Here is a 22,199-nt window from a genome sequence, read left to right as displayed (position 1 = left end):
ACACCCAGAGCTGCGGGAGAAGCTGGAGAGGAATAGCTCCCCACCGAATAAGGCTAATAAACGCTAACTCATAGTGGCGTAAAATGTCGGCCCGGTTCGGGCTCAGGCAGAGAATCTAAACTCTAATGCACAGTAACATGAACCTGAAACTGAAGCAGCTGAAAGGAATTTAGCCTTTTATTGTTTACACTTAAACATTTCCTGTGCGAACTGCACGATACAGATAAACAAATTGGCAGACAACCAATTTACAGTGACAACTCAATTCAACCATCATTCAAACACCCTCAATTAAAACAAAGAAAAGACTCAACTATGTAGCTCACATGTACTATGAATAGGTCCTGTATTTAAGTAAAACCACAATCCTTTCCCTAACATAGTGTTCTTGTAACCTAAACCTAATCACAAACTGGACACAGGATGCAAACTAGTGTCAAGGAACTGGAAAAAAGGGTTGCCATTATCCACACACATTTCTTCCAAAACATACCAGGCAAGCCATTTAGTTTCATATGTATTTTTATGAGACAGGCTTGTGCTCTGATACACATACAGAAATTTTTTTTTTAAGATTATTTTTTGGGCTTTTCCACCTTTATTTGATAGGACAGCTAGGTGAGAAAGGGAGAAGACATGCATGAAATCGTCACAGGTCAGACGCGAACCCTGGACCTCTGTGTCAAGGCATAAACCCTCTCAGTACATGTACGCCTGCTCTACCCACCGAGCCAACCCGGCCACCACGTACAAAAGGTTGCCAGACAAAATAGTTATTGATACACATTTAGCTTTGTCAGTTCCACATACGCAAGTATAACCAGAATATGGCAATAATTACAATAAAGTATTCAATGTATTTAGTTGCATTAATGTTGTTCCAAATGTTTTTATTTCTTATTTTGCCATAGATAAGAAAAAGTAGGAATAGCCAATATTTTATCCAACTGCTGCACCTCTCATCAGCTCCCAGTCTCCCTCAGTTTACCTGCTGGCATGTCTGTATGCTTTGCCTGGTTCACTAAAGTGCACGGGCCTCTTGCTCTGAGACTGGATGTCTGCCGATTGTCATGGTATTCTCATTTTAGAAATTTCAGCCAGCTGAATAGGAGCCACTCGAGTCAGCTTCAGGTTTGTATTGCACAATAGACATAGACGGCCCTAGATCCAAATGAATAAATACTGAGTGTTTCTGTATCCACCATTATTCTCACTGGGTACCTACCACTGGGTCCTGCTTAACCATGCTCGGCCTCAGCACCACACTCTGTGAGTATACTGATGACCATAATAACAAAAAGTCTTAGTTAAATCTCTTAATAAATCAGTTTAGGCTGACTCATTAAGACAAAGTAAATAAATATGTATGGTCCATTTAATGTTTCTTTTTTGTAGTGCTGGCAGCAACCTATGTGCTTCTAAGTCCAGGTAAATATCTCTGGATGCTTGAATACATTTTTACGTGCAGTATATGCCTTTGTGTTAAACTAATACTTCCATATGTTTTTAGGTGTCGCCACAGAGACAGTTACCACCTGTGAAGTCAACACTGTCCATCGCCTGAGCTGTGGTATGCCTCTCTTTCCTAAGACTTTCTGTCCACAACAGTGCATATTTTGGCAGCACTAAAGAGCTGGTTTGATCATTACGTTTTTTTTTTTGTTTTTTTTATTATAATCATTTCACTAATCTGAGTCAGTGTAAAGGTATTACAAACGTTTAGGTGCTGAATCTTTTCTGGATTATGAAGAAAACATTTTGATATGTATGTCACGGGATGAACAGAATGAGTTGATTAGTTGACATCATAATCAAAATTGATTAAGTGATCGCTGCAAGTAGACAAAAACAGTTCTAATATCTCCCTCTTTGCTGTATCACAGATGACGGAGTGATCAGTGTGCAGGAAGCACTGTATGGACGTGCAGACAGTGTGACCTGCGGTGAGGGAAAACCTCAGGAACAGCTTGCCAATACAGAGTGCTCTCTAGAGGGCACAGTGGACATCCTCAAGAAAAGGTATTGCTTGTACAATCATAGAATAACAATATACTGTTTTTTTATCATTACATGTATTCTAAATGCAGTTACTGAGAGACTTCTACAAAAAAAAACATACAACCGGACAACAAGAACAATAGTACGAACATGTGTATTACAATTAATATTACAAGCATCTGCAGTGCCATCAATTACTTCCATAGACAGAAACAGGTACACCAGATCCTCTGTGCTTTAGTATCAAGTGTATTCTTCAGTTTCCTTATGCGTCCTACAGTTACTAATTCCTTGGAGGATTAGGAAGGAAATAATCTCTTATTCTCTCGAAATGCAGGTCTGCTGCAACTCTGTTCTTTTAAATCAAGGCTCAAGACTTTCCTTTTTGATGCTGCCTTTTTAAGTAATTGTTCATTTCTTACACTGCACTGTAACTTTTACTGTATTTCAGTCTGTTTTATCTGTTTTTCTCTTCAACAAATGTTTTGTTTCTAACTGCTCTTTAATGTTTTATGTAAAGCACTTTGAATTGCCTTGTTGCTAAAGCTGCCTTGCCTTGCCCCTCACATTGGCCCAAGTCACAGCACTGTGTTTCGTTGTGATTCTGCTTGAATCATGCTCTTTATGTCCTCCCTGCAGGTGTGATGGAAAAAAAGTGTGTGAAGTAAGCCTGGATGTCTTTGGAACACGTGATCTCTGCCAAGGCACTTTTAAATATCTACAGACCAAGTACACCTGCCTCCCAGCAAGTCAGTCACATGTCTGCATTACATTAAAGCAAAACTGCAAAAAGCCTAATTTTGCTTGGTTTTCACTTGCTTTATTTACAGGCTGATTTTGTTATATATGTTTGCACAGTATGTTTGTATATACATGGCTTGTTGCATTGATGGGACCTTCCTTTGCCTAAGTGCGAGAGTGTTAGATGAAAAAAAGGGTTTCCAGTGATATTTTTCTTTACTTATTTTCACTAGGGATTTACATGTTTTAAGCTTTTAAGTTTTGAGAGCTAGTAATTTAAACAGGAGGTATTGTGTTTCCATAGAGTCTGTAAGTCATCAGTGGGCTATATTTCTGTTTTTAGTAGTGTGATCTGAATCGAGGAAGATCACAAGAAGGTGTGTGACTTTTGCGGTAGCTCAGTCTGTGGGGACATGACTTTGGAACCAGAGGGTACAGACCAAGTATGGAGGATTAGTAGCTGGAGAAGTGCCAGTTCGCCTCCTGGGCACTGCCGGGGAGCCCTTGAGCAAGGCACCGGACGCCCAACTGCTCAGGGCACCTGTCCATGGGCAGCCCCCTCGCTCTGAAATATCTCCATTATTGCATGGTCCTGTTTGTGTGTGTGTGTGTGTGTGTGTGTGTGTGTGTGTGTGTGTGTGTGTGTGTGTGTGTGTGTAAATAACAGAGTAAACTAAATTACATTTCCCCTCGTGTCTATAAAGTATGTCTTCTTCTTCCTCTTCTTCTTCTAATAATTTGTTTAATATGATTCCTGTTATTTTGACAGTTCACCATGTGACATGTGAGCACTCTTTGGCATACCTGCAGTGTGGTAAGATCACGTTATCTTTGTGTGTGTGTGTGTGTGTGTGTGTGTGTGTGTGTGTGTGTGTGTGTGTGTGTGTGTGTGTGTGTGTGTGTGTGTGTGTGTGTGTGTGTGTGTGGTGGATTAAAATTACAAACATGAGCTCTCTTGTATTGTCATGTCACTTCAGCACTCATCTTAAAATCTTACTTTGTCTTTGGTAATGGTCACCTGCCTCTCAAAGCTAATTTTTTGTATTTGCTTCCTCCTCTTCTTGCCAGATGAAGGGCAGGTTATATCTGTCTATGGTGCTGATTATGGACGCCGCGACCCGAGCACATGCAGCTACAAACGGCCTGCTTCTGAGATCCAAAAAACGGACTGCTCACATCCCGCAAGCACAGTTTCTGACAGGTACATTTGTCTTTGTCAACTTGTACTTCATGTTGAAAGCTGTCAAAATCATGGTATATTTAACTTTATAACTGCAGTACAGTGATAGCTGCAAATTTGTGATGCCATCCACTTTTATAGGCTCCAGCGCACATTCAAATCTGTATTCACTGACATGTCACTCTGCCTCCACAGCTGCGATGGGAAAAACAGCTGTATTATCAAAGCAAGCAACTCAGTATTTGGAGACCCCTGTCACGGCACTTTCAAGTACCTGGAGGTGGCTTATGTATGTAGATGTAAGTAGCTGGAAGGCCAGTTTGCATAATTTCACTACTGAAGCCAGGCTGTGGTCCAAATGTGCAGAGGAAAACATGATGTGGAATACAGTATGGGGTGGGAAACAGCAGTGAGTGTTATGAAACAATCCAATCACAATGGTTTTGTGGTATCATCTACTGGCTTGAAATCTGAGTTTATTCTGAAAGCAGTTACAAGCTTGGAGAACAAAGTGACACAAAGCAGAGTTCAGTTACAATGTTCTAAATATGTAATGAGACACACAAGAATAGGCTAGTCAGGGTTTTCCCTGCTATTATAAAGTTTAGGTGCAGCACCCGAACCATTTTGGGCCACACCTAAGCCGAATGAAAGACTTTTCTCAGATCTAATGATTGTATTTTTTTCTTAAAGCTTTTTAATTGTTATTCATTTGTGATCTGCCCTAGCTTTTCCAACATTTTAGACACAGATATGGTTATAATAAGGGTTATGATGTGAAAAAGAGACGCAGAAACTACACAAAAAGGACATAAACAAAGATTACAAAGAGACACAACACGACTACAAAGAGACGCAAAAACCCACAAAGTGTATTTTTGTTTACCGAAAAACATAACATTTTCTTGAGGAAGGACACCTAAACCCCAGCCAAATACGCACCAAATACGCACACCTAAGTCTTCTACAAAGCTAGGGAAAACACTGATATTTTCATCTTCTAACATTCGCTGCATTTACTCTGATGACGTGAGAGTAGATAGATAAGAAAAGTGCACCAGAGAAAAGGAAGAATGGATCAAGGTAGGTTAACGCAGATAAATCATCAGGAAGGAAAACAGTGTGCCAATTTATGATACCAATTAAAGCACGTTTTCACAGAATATAATGTAACAATTACAACACAGAGATATAGCAACTGCTTAAACAACTATCTTAGCAAGGATAAAAAATGTATCCTATCCTAAAATGTAGGCTCTATTAATGCAAAGGTTTGGGGTTAGATTGGTTCTTGATTTTAGAAACATTGTGCTGTGCTGATAAAGTGTAAAATGTTGTTAATTTAGCCTAAACATCCTTCAGTAACACATTTTGCACAACCAGTCACTGAAATAGATTCATCTGAAATATAATTTATCTGTTTTTTTTTTGCAGATCCTTCCATCACTCCAGAGTAGGCTAAATGTACCCTACTGAAATTACAATAAGATCACAATAAACATGTATTAAATAAAATACATTTAAATAGCAGCATGTGTCTTGTCAGTTTGTGATTAGGTTTTATTATTTTTTGCTTTTGTGCTAATTATTTTTTAATGAGAATCTAAGGAAATATGCACAAGCAAAGCTCCACTGCAGTGACTCCAAGTGTTGTTCCAGGAAGTCCAGATACAAAAAAAAAATAACAATAGGGGCTTTACAGTGTTCCAGGAAGTCCACAGAAAAAACAACAGTTTACAGGAACCTAAAACAAGTTACTGTAAATAAAACCAACTGGGAACACCTGTTATTGCAAGTCTAAAAGATGAACACACTGAGAACTGTCATACGTTGCTGTGATGAGCGTAGCGTCATACATTAGGAAGACTATTTAGTCACACAAGCATATGAGCTTAAACAAATATGAATAAACTCCTCAGTCCACATCTCAAAACAAGGAGCTCTCCTTCAAGAAAATGTGAGAAATGAGAGCGAGAGGATTGTGGTATTTGTTATGGAAAAACCTGAACAGGTGGATGACTGCAACATTACCACAAGTAATGGACTTTGTATACCATTCTAATGAGTTTTGTAATGCTGTCATATAATTTGTTCTGGGATTTATGCATGTCGCACCCATGGTCCCACCTCATGATATTTCCGTAATATGAGTCGGTATACTGATAAACCAATTGCGCAAGATCAAGCTATTGTATTGTAGGCCTATATAAGGCAAAGGCAGTTCTTGATCCAGCATAACAACCTACAGGTGTGTCTCTTCCAGCTGTCTTACTGTTCACCTCAGACCGGATCTTCTAAAACCATGCTCCGCTTCAGACTCAGCACCATACTGTGTAAGTAGCCTGCAACTGACAACTAGAACTCAATATATGGCATAGATAGTAAAATTAAGTTATATGGGTGTTAATGTAAAATTAGGAATTAAGTTTGATTTCTGCTGTCTTGCTGAAGAAGCTAAAGTTTTAATATAGGCTATGTGATTGGAGTTTCAGGGTGCTGGGTAGGCTACGTCCCCGAAACAAAGAGGCCGATTTGCACACATAACTTCTGTGTTTGGCGCAAAATGGTCAGTGGTGGAAGAAGTATTCAGAGCCAATGCTTAAGTAAAAGTACTAATACCACAACGTAAAAATATTCTGTTATAAGTAAAAGTCCTGCAGTGAAAATGTTACTTAAAGTGCACATATTATGCTTTTTTGTATTTTCTGTCATATCTACAATGTTATAATGTTGGATTTTCATGTTAAACATGGCTCAAATAATGAGGTAAACCTATTTTAGATAAATCCCTGTGAGCTAAAACATTCAGATTTCCAACTCTTCTGAACGCTCCGGTTTTAATGTTTTTTACGCTCGACTGATCCAGGTAGGCAGGACTGGAGTGGGGTTTTTTTTTAAGTCACCGCGGTGTTAACGTTGTTGCATGTAACTACATGCTAACAGTAGTAAAATGTAATCTTGGCTGCCAGTGTTGTTAAATTCTCCAATTCCGAGTCACAGTTTATGAAGTATATGGTTTAAAAGCCTTTATCTGCGATTATTGACTGTAGAAAGTGCTGCTTATATCCTATTAGTGTCCACTGCTAACTATAGCAGCTACATGGCAGTAAACAATGACATTTGGGCTGCCAATGTTGTTAAATGCTCTCCAATTCTTGGTTGCATTACTGTCAAAACTTGTCCGATTGTTTGGTTCAGAAGCCTTTATCTGCGATTTTTGACAGTAGAAAGTGCTGCTTTTTCCATTACAAACTAACATTAGCATACTGCTAACTATCAAGTAGCTGCATGCTAACGCGACATAATCGTGGCAGCCAATCCTGGTAATTTCTCCCCAAATTCCAGTCACTTTATCCCTGGGATATGTCCGGTTGTGTAATATTTGGTATAGAAGCCTTAATTGGTGATTTTTTACAGTACAAAGTCCTGCTATAGAGAGCCGAATTCACGCAATTCTACTTCCGGCCAATGGGACCTATCTTTCGAAAAAATATGAACGAGAGTCAATGGAGAGAAAATAAAAAATTTTTTTATCCCGTTTGAATTGAGCCAAGGATTACAAATATGATGTTCGTCAATTTAAAAGATAATTTTATCAACCGAAGAAAGTCTCAGTTAGTTGTTAAACTGTTGAAGTATAAGACTGTGAAAATATGTAATTAGAAAGACTACACACTTGAAGCTACGATGTCTGTGTGTATCGTACCAGTGCTGTAACGTGGATCTTGCTTGTTCTTTTGCTTATCTGCTGAAAACACTTCAATGAATAAAACACATCAGGTAAGATAACGTTACATGTGTTGTGGAACAGAGCTAAGCTAGCTAGTGAGCAAGTTGAGCATCAAGCTAGGTGACGTAAATTGTGTGAGACAAGAGATGTAGTTCACTGAGCGGTTTCACACAAAAGTGGTCATATGACAAACCTACGGCTAACTGAGACTTTCTTCGGCTAAACATTTTTCTTTTAAATTGACGAACATCATATTTGTAATCCATGGCTCAATTCAAACAAGATAAAAAAATTATTTGCCTCGCCCTGTTCACTACCATATTTCTACCATATTACTACTTCATATTTTTTCCGAATTAAGGTCCCATAAGGTCCACCGGAAGGGGCGTGACTTCGGCTCTCTATATACTCATTGCAGTAGCTCCAGCTGATACTAGCTAGCAAGTGAAACAAAACTGGAGCGCACCGGAGAGTCCAAGAAACACTCTGGCCAATCAGAGCAGACTGGGCTTTTTTGGGAGGAGGGATTAAAGATACAGGCCCTATATAGATAGAGAGACTCTATAGAGGGTGAATGCAGGTGCAGCAGCCATGGGCAGTATGAGAAAAATAAAGTGTTTGCTTTTAACATTAAAGTATGTTAACATGTTATAGTACAAACACAAAATGCAAGTTTTATCCTGAAAATATATAAAATAAAATAGTTGCCCTTTAAGTAACTGGATGTAAGTATCATCACGAAAATGTACTTAAAGTATTAAAAGTAACAGGACTCAATGCAGAAAAATCCTTACATTTTAGAAACTGGAAACGATCAAAACAGTTCTGTCAATCCACTAAGTGTTTAATTGGCTAATCATTTCAGCTGTAGGACTATTTGAAGGCATAGGCTATACATTGTCAGATAGAGTAATTTATAATATAACATTGTATTTTATGAACTACATATGTTTTGTGTGCATAAATCCTAATTTGTTAAGTAACTAGTAACTAAAACTGTCAGATTAATGTAGTTGAGTACAATATTTCTCTCTGAAATGTAGCGGAGTAGAAGTAGAAAGTTGCATGAAAAGAAAAGACTCAAGTAAAGTGCAAGTACCTCAAATTTGTACTTAAGTGGGCCTACACAGTGGTGTAGTCTACGTGATACGCAGGTATACGCAGTATACCCACTAAGAAATTTCCAGGATTTCCATATACCCACTAAAAAATGTGCAATGATACGCAACAACATAGTTTTGTGACAGAACTTTCTCTTCAGATATTTGTATTCACATAATACAGGGTCTTCTCCGGGAACCATCACCTTATCGTGGTGGAGAGGTTTGTGTGTCCCTATGAACCTGAGGGCTGTGTTGTCTGGAGCTTTGTGCTCCTGGTAGGGTCTCCCAAGGCAAAGTGGTCTCAGGTGAGGGGCCAGACAAAGAATGGTTCAAAAATCCTATGAAAAATCGAGGAAGGGATGAAGTGACCCTGCCCGGAGGAAGCCCGGGGCCCCCGTCTGGAGCCAGGCCCAGATGGAGGGCTCGTCAGCGAGCGTCTGGTGGCCGGGTTTGCCACGGAGCCCGGGCGGGCACAGCCCGAAAAAGCTACGTGGCGGACATCCCTCTATCCCATGGGCCCACCACCTGTGGGAGGAACCGCTGGGGTCGGGTGCGCTGCCACATGGGTGGCAGTGAAGGTCAGGGGCCTCGATGGACCAGACCCGGGCAGCAGAGGCTGGCTCTGGGGACGTGGAATGTCACCTCTCTGTGGGGGAAGGAGCCAGAACTTGTGCGGGAGGTGGAGCGCTACCGGTTAGATCTGGTGGGGCTTACCTCTACGCACAGTCTTGGTTCTGGAACCATACTCCTGGATAGGGGTTGGACTCTTTTCTTCTCCGGAGTTGCCCAGGGTGTGAGGCTCCGGTTGGGTGTGGGGATACTCACAAGCCCCCGGCTGAGCGCCGCTACGTTGGAGTTTAACCCGGTGGACGAGAGGGTCGCCTCCCTACGCCTGCGGGTTGTGGGGGGGAAAACTCTGACTGTTGTTTGTGCATATGCACCAAACAAGAGTTCGGAGTATTCGGCCTTCTTGGAGACCTTGAGTGGAGTCCTGCATGGGGCTCCAGTCGGGGACTCCATAGTTCTGCTGGGGGACTTCAACGCGCACGTGGGTAATGATGGAGACACATGGAGAGGCGTGATTGGGAGGAACGGCCTCCCTGATCTAAACCAGAGTGGTTGTTTGTTGTTGGACTTCTGTGCTAGTCATGGATTGTCTATAATGAACACCATGTTCGAACATAGGGATGCTCATAAGTGTACTTGCTACCAGAGCACCCTAGGCCAAAGGTCAATGATCGATTTTATAATCGTTTCATCTGATCTGAGGCCATATGTTTTGGACACTCGGGTGAAGAGAGGGGCGGAGCTGTCAACCGATCACCATCTGGTGGTGAGTTGGGTCAGGGGGTGGGGGAAGACTCTGGACAGACCTGGTAAGCCCAAACAGGTAGTGCGGGTAAATTGGGAACGTCTGGAGGAGGCCCCTGTCCGACAGACTTTCAACTCACACCTCCGGCGGAGCTTTTCGTGCATCCCTGTGGAGGCTGGGGGCATTGAACCCGAGTGGACAATGTTCAAAGTTTCCATTGCTGAAGCTGCGGTGAGGAGCTGTGGTCTTAGGGTCTTAGGTGCCTCAAGGGGCGGTAACCCACGAACACCGTGGTGGACACCGGTGGTCAGGGAAGCCGTCCGACTGAAGAAGGAGTCTTTCCAGGATATGTTATCCCAGACGACTCCGAAGGCAGTTGCAAGGTACCGAAGGGCCCGAAGGGCCCGAAGGGCTGCAGCCTCTGCCGTGAAAGAGGCAAAGCAGCGTGTGTGGGAGAAGTTCGGAGAAGACATGGAGAAGGACTTTCGGTCGGCACCAAGGTACTTCTGGAAAACCGTTCGCCACCTCAGGAGGGGGAAGCGGAGAACCATCCAAGCTGTGTACAGTAAGGATGGGACGCTGCTGACCTCAACTGAGGAGGTAATAGGGCGGTGGAAGGAGCACTTTGAGGAACTCCTAAATCCGACTAAAACGCCCTCTATGGTAGAGGCAGAGCTGGAGGATGAGGGGGGATTGGCATCAATTTCCCTGGTGGAGGTTGCTGAGGTAGTTAAACAACTCCACAGTGGCAAAGCCCCAGGAATTGATGAGATCCGTCCAGAAATACTTAAAGCTCTGGGTGTGGAGGGGTTGTCTTGGTTGACACGCCTCTTCAACATTGTGTGGAAGTCTGGGACGGTGCCTAAGGAGTGGCAGACCGGGGTGGTGGTTCCCCTTTTTAAAAAGGGGGGACCAGAGGGTGTGTGCCAATTACAGGGGTATCACACTTCTCAGCCTCCCGGTAAAGTCTACTCCAAGGTGCTGGAAAGGAGGGTTCGGTCGATAGTCGAATCTCAGGTTGAAGAGGAACAATGCGGATTCCGTCCCTGGTCGTGGAACAACGGACCAGATCTTTACTCGCAAGGATCCTGGAGGGAGCCTGGGAGTATGCCCAACCAGTCTACATGTGTTTTGTGGATCTGGAGAAGGCGTATGACCGGGTGCCCCGGGAGATACTGTGGGAGGTGCTGCGGGAGTACGGGGTGAGGGGGGTCCCTTCTCAGGGCCATCCACCCTCTGTACGACCAAAGCGAGAGCTGTGTCCGGGTTCTCGGCAGTAAGTCGGACTCGCTTTCAGGTGAGAGTTGGCCTCCGCCAGGGCTGCGCTTTGTCACCAATCCTGTTTGTAGTATTTATGGACAGGATATCGAGGCGTAGTCGGGGTGGAGAGGGGTTGCAGTTCGGTGGGCTGGGAATCTCATCGCTGCTTTTTGCAGATGATGTGGTCCTGATGGCATCATCGGCCTGTGACCTTCAGCACTCACTGGATCGGTTCGCAGCCGAGTGTGAAGCGGCTGGGATGAGGATCAGCACCTCTAAATCGGAGGCCATGGTTCTCAGCAGGAAACCGATGGAGTGCCTTCTCCAGGTAGGGAATGAGTCCTTACCCCAAGTGAAGGAGTTCAAGTACCTTGGGGTCTTGTTCGCGAGTGAGGGGACAATGGAGAGGGAGATTGGTCGGAGAATCGGCACAGCAGGTGCGGTATTACATTCAATTTATCGCACCATTGTGACGAAAAGAGAGCTGAGCCAGAAGGCAAAGCTCTCAATCTACCGGTCAGTTTTTGTTCCTACCCTCACCTATGGCTGGCGTCTCCCTTAGAGATGGGGTGAGAAGCTCAGTTATCCGTGAGGAGCTCGGAGTAGAGCCGCTGCTCCTTTGCGTCGAAATGAGCCAGTTGAGGTGGTTCGGGCATCTGGTAAGGATGCCCCCTGGGCGCCTCCCTAGGGAGGTGTTCCAGGCACGTCCAGCTGGGAGGAGGCCTCGGGGGAGACCCAGGACTAGGTGGAGGGATTATATCTCTAACCTGGCCTGGGAACGCCTCGGGATCCCCCAGTCGGAGCTGGTTAATGTGGCCCGGGAAAGGGAAGTTTGGGGTCCCCTGCTGGAGATGCTACCCCCGCGACCCGACCCCGGATAAGCGGATGAAGATGGATGGATGGATGGATAATACAGGGTTGAGTTATGTGACAGCAAACTAAACTAACACTGCAGAACATGCAGAGAGACATTTCTCATCTTTCATCGACCCGCTCCTCACTGAGCGCAGTGTGTGGTGTGTGTGTGCGTAGCGACCGGGCCCAAATGCTCCGCCTACACTAACACCAGTATCCTCCCTTCAACACACAAAGGCCCATTCTGAGCCAGGAAACTACAGTACTTGAGTTAATTTACTTAGTTACATTTTACCACTGAATATGGTAGGTTATTTGCTGTGGAAATGTTCTTCCCATCGATTTGAGCTATTTGTGACAAATGTGCATGGGACAGGGGTTTAGGACAAAGCACAATAAAAAAGAATAGTTTTTTAGAGAGAGACTTTGTAACTTTTGCTTATGTTGACTTGCACAGTTTGACATTGATGTTTCTTTTCCAGTGCTGGCAGCAACATGTTCGCTCATGACAGCAGGTAAATTATCTGAGTGAATGTAATAAAGATGATGCTTACATTTATTTTCTGCATACAGTATGTGGCTTAAACACACTTTAACTTATTCTTTCATATCTGTTATTTTAGTTGTCTCCATGGAGAGAGCTATCACCTGTGGCAGCGAAGGGAATGTCCAGCGCCTGAGCTGTGGTATGACTGAACTCTCTTAAGTCTTTGTGTCCGCTGTGAGTGGTACATTTAGGTTTGAAGGCCTTAATAAACTGATTCAACCAGTATTGAGGCATTTAAAACAATTTGGGCTTTAGTAACCAGAAAATATACTGTGGCAGAGAGAAACACCAAATACCTTAGCCCACTACGAACAGTATTGGCTGAGACTGTAGACATTTTAGGCTCAGTCAAAATGACAAATAAAAATGTTATTGACATACAAATATAATGAAGTTGTTGAAGCCATTATACAACTTGTCTTGTTTCCTCATTTATCCCTTGCTGTGTAACAGATGACGGAGTGATCAGTGTGCAGACGGCACTGTATGGACGTGCAGACGCTGTGACCTGCAGTGAGGGAAGACCTCCGGCACAGCTCGCTAATACAAACTGCTCCCAAGCGGGCACAGTGGACGTCGTCAAGAAAAGGTACACATTACATGTACAATAACAGAATTATATACTCTGTTTTTTTAATTATTAGGTCAATGATAAAAATGCATGCATCATTCAAATCATTTACATGAAATGAATCAAATGTATTACTTTGATGAGCTAGCCTATAATAGGAAAGTGTGTTAAAAGTTAAAAGTTGTGCTAAAAACATGCTTATAATGTGTTTCCTACAGGTGTGATGGCAAGAGGGAGTGTGAACTTAACATCAACGTTTTTTATACCTCTGATCCCTGCTATGGCACCTACAAATACCTGGACACCACCTACACCTGCCTCCCAGCAAGTGAGTCACATTGTCACATGTCTGCATGAAGAAAAGAAGCTGCAGGTTTCATAGAGTAATGTGATTCCTTCATGTTACTTTGACAGTTCACCTTGATGCCTGTGAGGGCTCTTTGGCGCAACTCCAGTGTGGTAATATTTATTTTTATTTTTTGCATTTATGGTGGATTCATGTGATAAACATAATTACATTTTCAATGCATCAGACCTCTAAATCCTCACTACATTGTGGTCTTCCCCACCTTGCCAATTGCACTAATTGTGTTTCCTTTTGTTTGATAGATCAAGGACAGGTTATATTTGTGTATGGTGCCGACTATGGACGTCGTGACCAGACCACCTGCATTTACCAACGGCCTCCCAATCAAGTTCAAAATATCTACTGCTCAAGCCCCACACCAAAAGTTGCTGATAGGTACAGCTGCATAACCTTTATTGAATATATCAATAAAAATTAAGACTTCAAGAAACTATTTCCTATTGGCACAGATCGCTCGGTTACGTTGTAACCTTGGTTCTCTGAGTGAAGAGACTATCTCTCCAGCCACTCGGAGACGGTTCCAATCAAACTATCAGTGATTCCACACCAGCACAGGTGCTTTATAGGGCGTGGCCGGGCAAGCCGGTGTGTCTTGAAGAAGTATCCATGTACAGGACCACAGTGGGATCATCCCCGTAGATATGGAATATGTAACGGTGGAGAGAGAGTCTCGATACGATAGAGAAAGATAAGTCCAAATGAATTGGAATTCTTGCTAGGTTACCTCAGTCAGTGAGAAAGTAAAATTGACAAAAGAAGGGATAAAAGAAGGGAGGCATTTCACATGCACAAATCATTCAAGGTCTAAAAAGAATACATCTGGTGTTTATCTTTCAAAGTATGGGGCATGCAGACCGGTGAAGCATTGGAGAAGCTCAGTTTAGTGTGTTGTATACTGCAGCAAGAAGGAACTGCAATCTGCAAAAATGATGACCGCTATGAAGTCAAGCGTGCATGGCGATTTTCTTTGCTGATTTTATAACATATAAAGAAAATCACCACCTTTATAACGCAGTTCAGATTTCATATGCTCCATTGTGTTCAAAGCCTGTTTTCACTCATGTCACTCTGCATCCACAGCTGTAATGGGAAAAACAGCTGTACCATTGCAGCGAGCAACTCTGTGTTTGGAGACCCCTGCGTTGGCACCTACAAGTATCTGGAGGTGGCTTACACATGTGATTGTAAGTATCTTAAAGGTCCATTTGGCTGTTCACTCTGGGACAGCCACAAAAAACCTCACAGCGATGATAAAAATGTGTTGAATTACAAGTTGCTTAATTTGCCTGAATTGATTATTTCCTGTTCTTTTGCAGATCCTGGGACCTCTCCGCTTCCATAGAGTTTATCTATGTAGGCATACTGACATTTCAGTCATATCACAATAAACATATTATTATTACATAAATATATTTGTCAGTTTGTTCATTGGCTAGAGAAATGTAAAACATAACCACAGAATCCTGCTGCACATGATTATGTTCCCACATCGTTTGGTTAGGTAACATTAGTCTCGCATTGCCAGACCTATCTACACAGCGCTGCGGAGGAGCGTCTGGCGCGTCCACACAGCATTCTGGGATAGGAGAAAAACATTCTCTGGTTTATTGTTATTTCTTTAAACCAATCACAATCGTCTTGGGCGGACGGTGCCTCTGCAAAATAGCCTCAGGAAGAAACTTTTTTTGGTGGAACATGTGTACGTTCAAAGGTTATTTTAGTCGTGCAACAGAAAACTCAGATTGGACAGAGTCTAGCTAGCTGTCTGGATTTACCCTGCAGAGATCTGAGGAGCAGTTAACCACAGTCCTCACAAATCTGACATCTGGCCAAAATGAGGGACATCCGGCAGAATTTCTGGCAGCACTTGAACAATCCCAGAAGTGAAACATCGTTGATATAGACTAGGTTAACGTTAGCAGCTATAGCTACAATGGCTGACTAAAGAAAACACAAACCTACACACTACACACACATACACACTCAAGCTACACAGTAAACACTGTGTGGCATACACAATAAAATGTATGGAATAAAATGTATTTTAGAAAGCATCAAAAGGATTTAACACATTACTACATGTGATTCAAAAAGCTGTACATTAATCAGAAATGTTACATTCGTCAACAGGCAACACTTCAATCACAAGAAATTCTATAGGATTACATTTCCTGTGCTCCCTGAAGTAAAAGGATGTAATTTTGTTGCATGTTGTCAAACCTTAACCTTAATCTCCCACAGTGTTAATCTGTTACAATGACTTCATGGAGCGTGTGAATGAGTGTAAACCTCAGGTTGTCCACAGCAACGACTACCAAATAACGGTCAAGTTGCTGATGTCATTGGAGAGGTCGGTCTTCGACGGGTAGACGACCTTCAGGTTGCTGTTCTGGTCCACTGTGCGGACCTGCTGAACGATCAGTTGGCTGGAGGTCTCACTGCTGGCCGCCGGCTCTTGTGGGCCTTCCCCTTCCCCGTCTGATCCCGCCTCCTCCCGATTCTCCGTGAACTTGTTCAACTCTGCCATTTTCTGTGGTGAAACAGGAAATTCACTTCAAATGGGTGCTTTGTTGTTACATTTATGAGATGGACTTAAACAGATTGTGTTAAACTGCAGACACATTTTTTATATTGTTTCTGGGTTTTCTTTGATGCATTTCATTAAAAAATGAGATAAACACCTTTAGTTTCTGAGGTTTAGATTTGAAAAAAACAAAAACAAGGTCAAATAGACCAAAAACAGGGCTTGGGAAAGAGGGAGGTAGTGCATCTAAAGACACAAGATGTGTCCCAAATCCATACTATATACTAATTCTATGCAGTATGGACTACGGGCTAATCCTTGTTGTGTTATAGCAGTTAGTATAGAAAAAAAGATTAATGTCAGTCCATATGTTTAAAACTTTTGTCCAGATGGCGCAGTTTCATGAAGATACCTTTGGAACTTCATGATCAAGTTTTGGATGAATATGAATGTTTTTAGCGACCTAAAAGTGAAGTTTCTTCTAGAGCCTCCATCAGGCCAAAATTGCTACTTGTCCACAGGCAATATTAATGTAAAAAAAATTTGAGCGTGAACCTTTCCAGGGGTTTTCCTCTAGAGCCACAAATCATACATAAAGTTACCTTAAAACTATTGATTAATCCATATTATCTACAAGTGACAGAGCATCTAACTCATGGTGCTGTTATTTAGTTTTCACATAAATAGTGATGACAAAGGTCCAGGCTTATACCCAGACTTATTTAGAGAAAGATAAAGATGTTATAACCAATAGAAGCAATGGCCAAAACTATGAAATTATATTATGAAATCCCAGTTGTAATTAACTTGACTAATTTGTTATTGACAGAGAAAAGAGAGAGGAAAAGTGAATCTTACTACAATCAGAGCGTCCATAACATCTTTACAGGTCTGCAAGAACAACTCCTTGGTAGACTTCTTGGTCTGTTAAGTACAATCAGCTGATCATGAAATTATTTCAATGTACCGTGAGAAGACAGAGACAAACTGAGGGACAATAGGACAATGTGGCATGTCAGATGTGTTATTGGGTTCAGCTTTCTTCGTTGACATCATTTCCACCGTATGCCAGTATTAAATATGAAATTATGATAACCAGGAAGAAAACAGACACACTGTAGGAATTATATTCTAAAATGTGACCGTAATTGACCGGTCTGGCCCTAAAAAGGCCAGACTTAATCTGACTCCAATTGGTCACTACACTCTGAATGGTGTTGGTTTACTGGTAGATCAGAGAAATAAGATTCAGGATTCGTCCAGTTAAAGTTAATAACAAGCTTTAGTGAAAAATGATATTGCAAAATACAAGAGTGTATGCATACAGATCAGATACTATACAGGTCTACCTTTCACCTATCAATCAGTCAAAGATTCCCCCAGCATCTGATGCCCTAAGTTAAAATGCTGTCTTATTTATCCAATTCCATCCGTCCCTGGTTGTGCTGTCATCAGTTTGGATCCAGTCCAGATCTTCTGGCTCCAGCCGGCTCTTAACGATTTTGTAACACACTGTAGGAAAAATGACCTTGACTTTTCCCATTCTCAGCTCAACAGAGACAAGTCGCTATTGTTGGATTTGAACACCTGTGTGTTTTAATCTCCTGCAAACTTTAAGGAGTTTTATGAGAGCCTGGTCATTTCCATACTTTGTGTCACAAATCCCGCGCTTGCAAAACGTTGACCATTGTTGCCTCGTTCCCTCCCCCGATCAGAGAAGATCTTTCTCACACTCCTTTTATAATGTCTAATCACTGTAAAACTAAATGGCCTCTCATAACCCAGGGTGCATAAAAAAGGCAACGAGGTCAACACCATGAACTCTAAAACCTCTTCTTAACACTTTTCACAAAATATATTCTAACAACACACACCTTGGTTTTCTCACTGTTGGTAATAGGTGGGAATGAGATCACGTGTCCCTCTGCATCCACTAGGCAGGGATACATTTCTTTTCCCTGCAGAAGCTGCAGGAATCTGTAAAAAAAAAAAAAAAAAATTGAGAGACAACATTATAAAAGGGCTTAAGCAAATGTAATAAATGACAAGGAGGTGATATTCTTTTGATGATAAACTTGAAAAATGATAAGATTCAACTCTGTCGGGGCTGTCAGCTGTCACGCACAGTGAAGAAGATTTGGTGTGTGACACTGAGCTTGTCAAGTTGTTGCTTTGTCTTCCTGACTGGTCTATATTAAACTTGCAGAAAGTCATGTAGGACTTTACATAAAACACACTGTGATGCATTGACCACAGATAAAAAAACAAAAAAAACATTAGTGGTTTAGATGATGTTATAAATCAGTCATGTCCGACATAATCAAGATCAACAGATCAATAATTGATTGATTAACTTTAATTAATTGACTTTAAAACCTATTTTTTCTGAATTTTCCTTTTATCACGTATGCCTACCGATTACAACTACCTGCAGAAATGTGGGCTAAATAAGCACGTGATGCCTTATAATGTGTTAACAAGGCATTGGTTGAAACAAAGTCAGTCTAAAGCTGTTGTCCAACCAACATACTTACACTGCCCTCATGTGTTCAAACCATGGACTGTAAAAATAGCATCCCAAGTTATACGGATGTCTTGTAAAAAAATAACAGGAACCTTTACAGGAACCTCAAACAAGTTACAGTAAAAAACAACAACTGGGAAAACCTGTTATTGCAAGTCTAAAACATGAACAAACTGAGAACTGTCATACGTTGTTGTGATGAGCGTAGCGTCATACATTAGGAAGACTATTTAGTCACACAAGCACATGAACTTACAAAAATGGGACTAAACTCCTCAGTCCACATCTCAAAATAAGGAGCTCTCCTTCAAGAAAATGTGAGAAATGAGAGAGAGAGGATTAGTGTATTTGTTATGGAAAAACCTGAACAGGTCGATGACTGCAACATTACCACAAGTAATGGACTTTGTATACCCTTTGAATTGGGAATTATATCCAAAGAGACAGGTCCGAAGGCCAGATAAATCTGTCTCCCGCGCCTTCTTTTATGGGATTTAAGTTTACCAAAACACAAGGATCAGTCTGAGACGATGAGTTCAGTTAACCAAAGTTTACTGAGTCCAGCTATCGGCGGGTGATGGCTTGTTAGCATCAAAATGGCGCCATAGGAGCTACGGGTTGTTGACAGACGCTTACCCCCTTGGACATATCAAGTTACGTCCACATCTACAAGGGTGAGTAACATAAATTAAGCACATAACATATGGCACTAGCATATAGCCTAGCTTCATATCCGTAAACAAATAGATTTTCTTTATAGCTAGATGGAACAACATATGACGGGCAGTATGTGTGTATTTAATTACCCAAATTTGTATTTTTTCCTTGTTTGGTTAACCATGTTCCTGGGGATTTGGCTAATTTCATGTTAGAGCCAATAGTAAAAACTAAACCGTAATATAACTGAAAAACAAAAGAAACTGGATTGTTTCTCAGTTTGTATCACTTTTGTGTGTTTTTCAGATATTGTTCTAAATTCTTATAACATTAGTATAAAAATAATTAAATTCATATCAGTCTGTTGTAAGTTGTAAGTACAATTTCACTACTATAATAAAACACTATTTAAAATAGCAGTCGTTTATTTTTACCCTAATGAAATCAATACAAAGTAAACTGAACAGAAAAGAACAAGTATTTTGTTTCAGTTTCTCTTCTTCCAGGTCTGAAGTACCCATGTTGATCTGCATCACAGCTGCACTGTGTGCATGGACCAGTGTTGCACAACCACACTACTGTGTTGTTTCAGTCAGTACATTACTCCCAACTCAAAATCCCATTGGTTCCACCTGTACTTACCTGTGTGCAGAGGGCAGGCAGCAGTGGCACAAACCAAGAACGTTGGCAAGTCTGATAATAATGTAATTGTAATTCAAATACTACAACTACACACACATCGTGTTACATACACTTATCATTTATTTATCTTGCTTAAATTCACAAGGTGCACAACCAGGCCCAGGAGAGAAAATTACTGTGATGTCCACAAAACCAAATCAGAGAAGGTAAGGTAAGAGATTAGTAATTATGTTAAAGAAAGCTATGTACACCTAATATCTTATGTGTTGATGTCTATGAATTTGTCTTAAATAGGAGCACACTATACAAAGACAAGAGTGGAGAGTTGCTGGATCTGTCTGTCCCCAAAGTGCCAGAGATCTACTAGGACTTTTTCCCGTTTCTCCACCATCACCTGCATAATCCAAGTGATAAAAGAGAGAACAAACTATTGTTTTCTCTGCTTACATGAATAGGTGCCTGTAATGTCTGCCGACATATACAATCAATTCAATAAATGTTGATAAGTATCACTGATATTTCTTAAATCATTGTAGTTTTTCAGAGCAATAAGATACAGATTATTAAAGCCATGTTCATATTTGCAACAAACTAAAACCCTAATCAAGGCAAATAGGTTTTTCATGTTCTCTAGCCTTCATAAAAAAAAAAACAGTACAATTACATTTACCAGAGCTGACACTTGTAGGTTGTTAAATGGCTTTAATTTACCTTGTCAAAACAATGAGTAATTCATAACAAACTGCACAATATTTGACCTAAAAAGCGTATGGTTCATACTCCTGTGAAGCAGTACACTTTGTCTGTAGTATTTACTGTAGCAGGAACATTGATATTGGCAAACAGATGACCTAGGCACAGGTGAGTTTGTGAGCAGGGTTATGATATGAATTAAAATAAAGATAAGATAAGCCTAGTGTTCACAAGAGGGATAATTCAGGTATGGCAACACAAAGAACAATTCAATTAAATAGGAGGTATATACAACTAGTAGAAGATAAATTAACTATATAAGAGCAATTAAGGTAAAGTTATGAGGTAGTAGCAAGCATAAAGTGATGTATAATCAATAGTAGGGAGTCAAGTCAACAGTGTACACCAGAATAATATATACTGTGATTAAGTAATGATACTTAGTGTTGTCTGTACTAATATAACAAAACAGAAAAATAATATAGTGTATGATGCAGTATGGAGAACATCCAAGTCCCATATGACCCCAAGAGACCTCAAGTGCAGATGTTGATGATTTTCACTACAAACAAAACTTGCAGATGGTTGTAGTCTGTAGCCAGCCATACAGTAGGTAGACCTGGAGCAGCAGGGTGACTTCTAGCTTTCATGGGTTTGTGATATGACACTGTGCAGCTGTGATGCAGCAGCTCAACAGTGGTCGAGCCCTTCGGCCCCACCTGGAAGAAAAGAAAGTAAAACAAAAGACAGGCAGAGATAATTTCATTGGTCAACACTACACCTGGCATTCTATTGGTTGAGGAATTTTAACATGGTTGTAACAGAAAAAATCCGAGAGCGCAGGAGAAATCAGAGAGCAGAAGATTTGCAAGCGCGCAGAAGCAGCCTGAGTGCAAGGAGAAGGGCCAAAGCTCCAAGCAGAAAGTTTGAGCAGAAGCAGGGCAAATCCAAGCACGAGCAGTGGCTAGTTGAGTGGGAGAGCAAGGTTTTGAGGGAAATTGTTACAAAACGTAAAATCAATGAGAAATGCTATCAAAATTTAAAGAATGCTCTCTTGAATAAAGACTCCATACCTCCAGGCCATACTGCAATCTTCACACACACACACACACACACACACACACACACACACACGCAAGGGTGGGGGTCAGTGTGGTGCAACTTCCTCTTCCGGTGTCACAAACACAATAGCATTCTGTTCCTGCTTTTTTGCTACTCTAACACTATATATGGTATAAGTAACAGCTTAAGAAAACCATTTGTGCGTCCGAGTCTTTCTTTGTACGGGGAGTACAGATGTGTCTCCTTCTGTAGACCTGTAACCAACTTCCTCAATGACTACACACAATTCTTTAGCAATGAGCACAACACCCTTAAACTGATTGGCACAAGCAGCTTTAAGTAATAACTGTCAACACATGCTATTATTTCTACACCTTCTAATGAGTTTTGTAATGCTGTCATATAATTTGTTCTGGGATTTATGCATGTCGAC

At 41.5% G+C, this 22,199-nt stretch overlaps 1 protein-coding gene across 1 annotated transcript; it reads left to right on the top strand.

Moving 5' to 3' along the window:
- The first annotated feature begins 1,229 nt into the window (after positions 1 to 1,229).
- LOC144520183 (rhamnose-binding lectin-like) lies at positions 1,230 to 15,072 on the top strand. Its single transcript, XM_078253851.1, has 18 exons — positions 1,230 to 1,269; positions 1,396 to 1,428; positions 1,511 to 1,570; positions 1,884 to 2,019; positions 2,638 to 2,747; positions 3,509 to 3,553; positions 3,808 to 3,940; positions 4,115 to 4,218; positions 5,839 to 5,903; positions 6,120 to 6,252; positions 12,662 to 12,694; positions 12,803 to 12,865; positions 13,180 to 13,315; positions 13,516 to 13,625; positions 13,712 to 13,756; positions 13,907 to 14,039; positions 14,745 to 14,848; positions 14,981 to 15,072. The coding sequence occupies exons 1-18, from the start codon at positions 1,245 to 1,247 to the stop codon at positions 15,004 to 15,006; spliced, it is 1,494 nt and encodes a 497-aa protein (XP_078109977.1). The 5' UTR covers positions 1,230 to 1,244; the 3' UTR covers positions 15,007 to 15,072.
- Positions 15,073 to 22,199: the final 7,127 nt, after the last annotated feature.

This window comes from Sander vitreus, chromosome 7 (genome assembly GCF_031162955.1).
Source record: "Sander vitreus isolate 19-12246 chromosome 7, sanVit1, whole genome shotgun sequence".
Classification (NCBI taxonomy): Eukaryota; Metazoa; Chordata; class Actinopteri; order Perciformes; family Percidae; genus Sander; species Sander vitreus.
This window is presented reverse-complemented; position numbering and strand designations above follow the sequence as displayed.

Bases quoted from the DNA above. Each gene is read 5' to 3' on its own strand.
- LOC144520183 (XM_078253851.1), top strand. From the start codon at position 1,245: ATGCTCGGCCTCAGCACCACACTCT. The intron at 6,253-12,661 runs GTAAGTAGCCTG...TTTCTTTTCCAG, and splicing joins CAGACTCAGCACCATACTGT to TGCTGGCAGCAACATGTTCG. The intron at 14,849-14,980 runs GTAAGTATCTTA...GTTCTTTTGCAG, and splicing joins GGTGGCTTACACATGTGATT to ATCCTGGGACCTCTCCGCTT.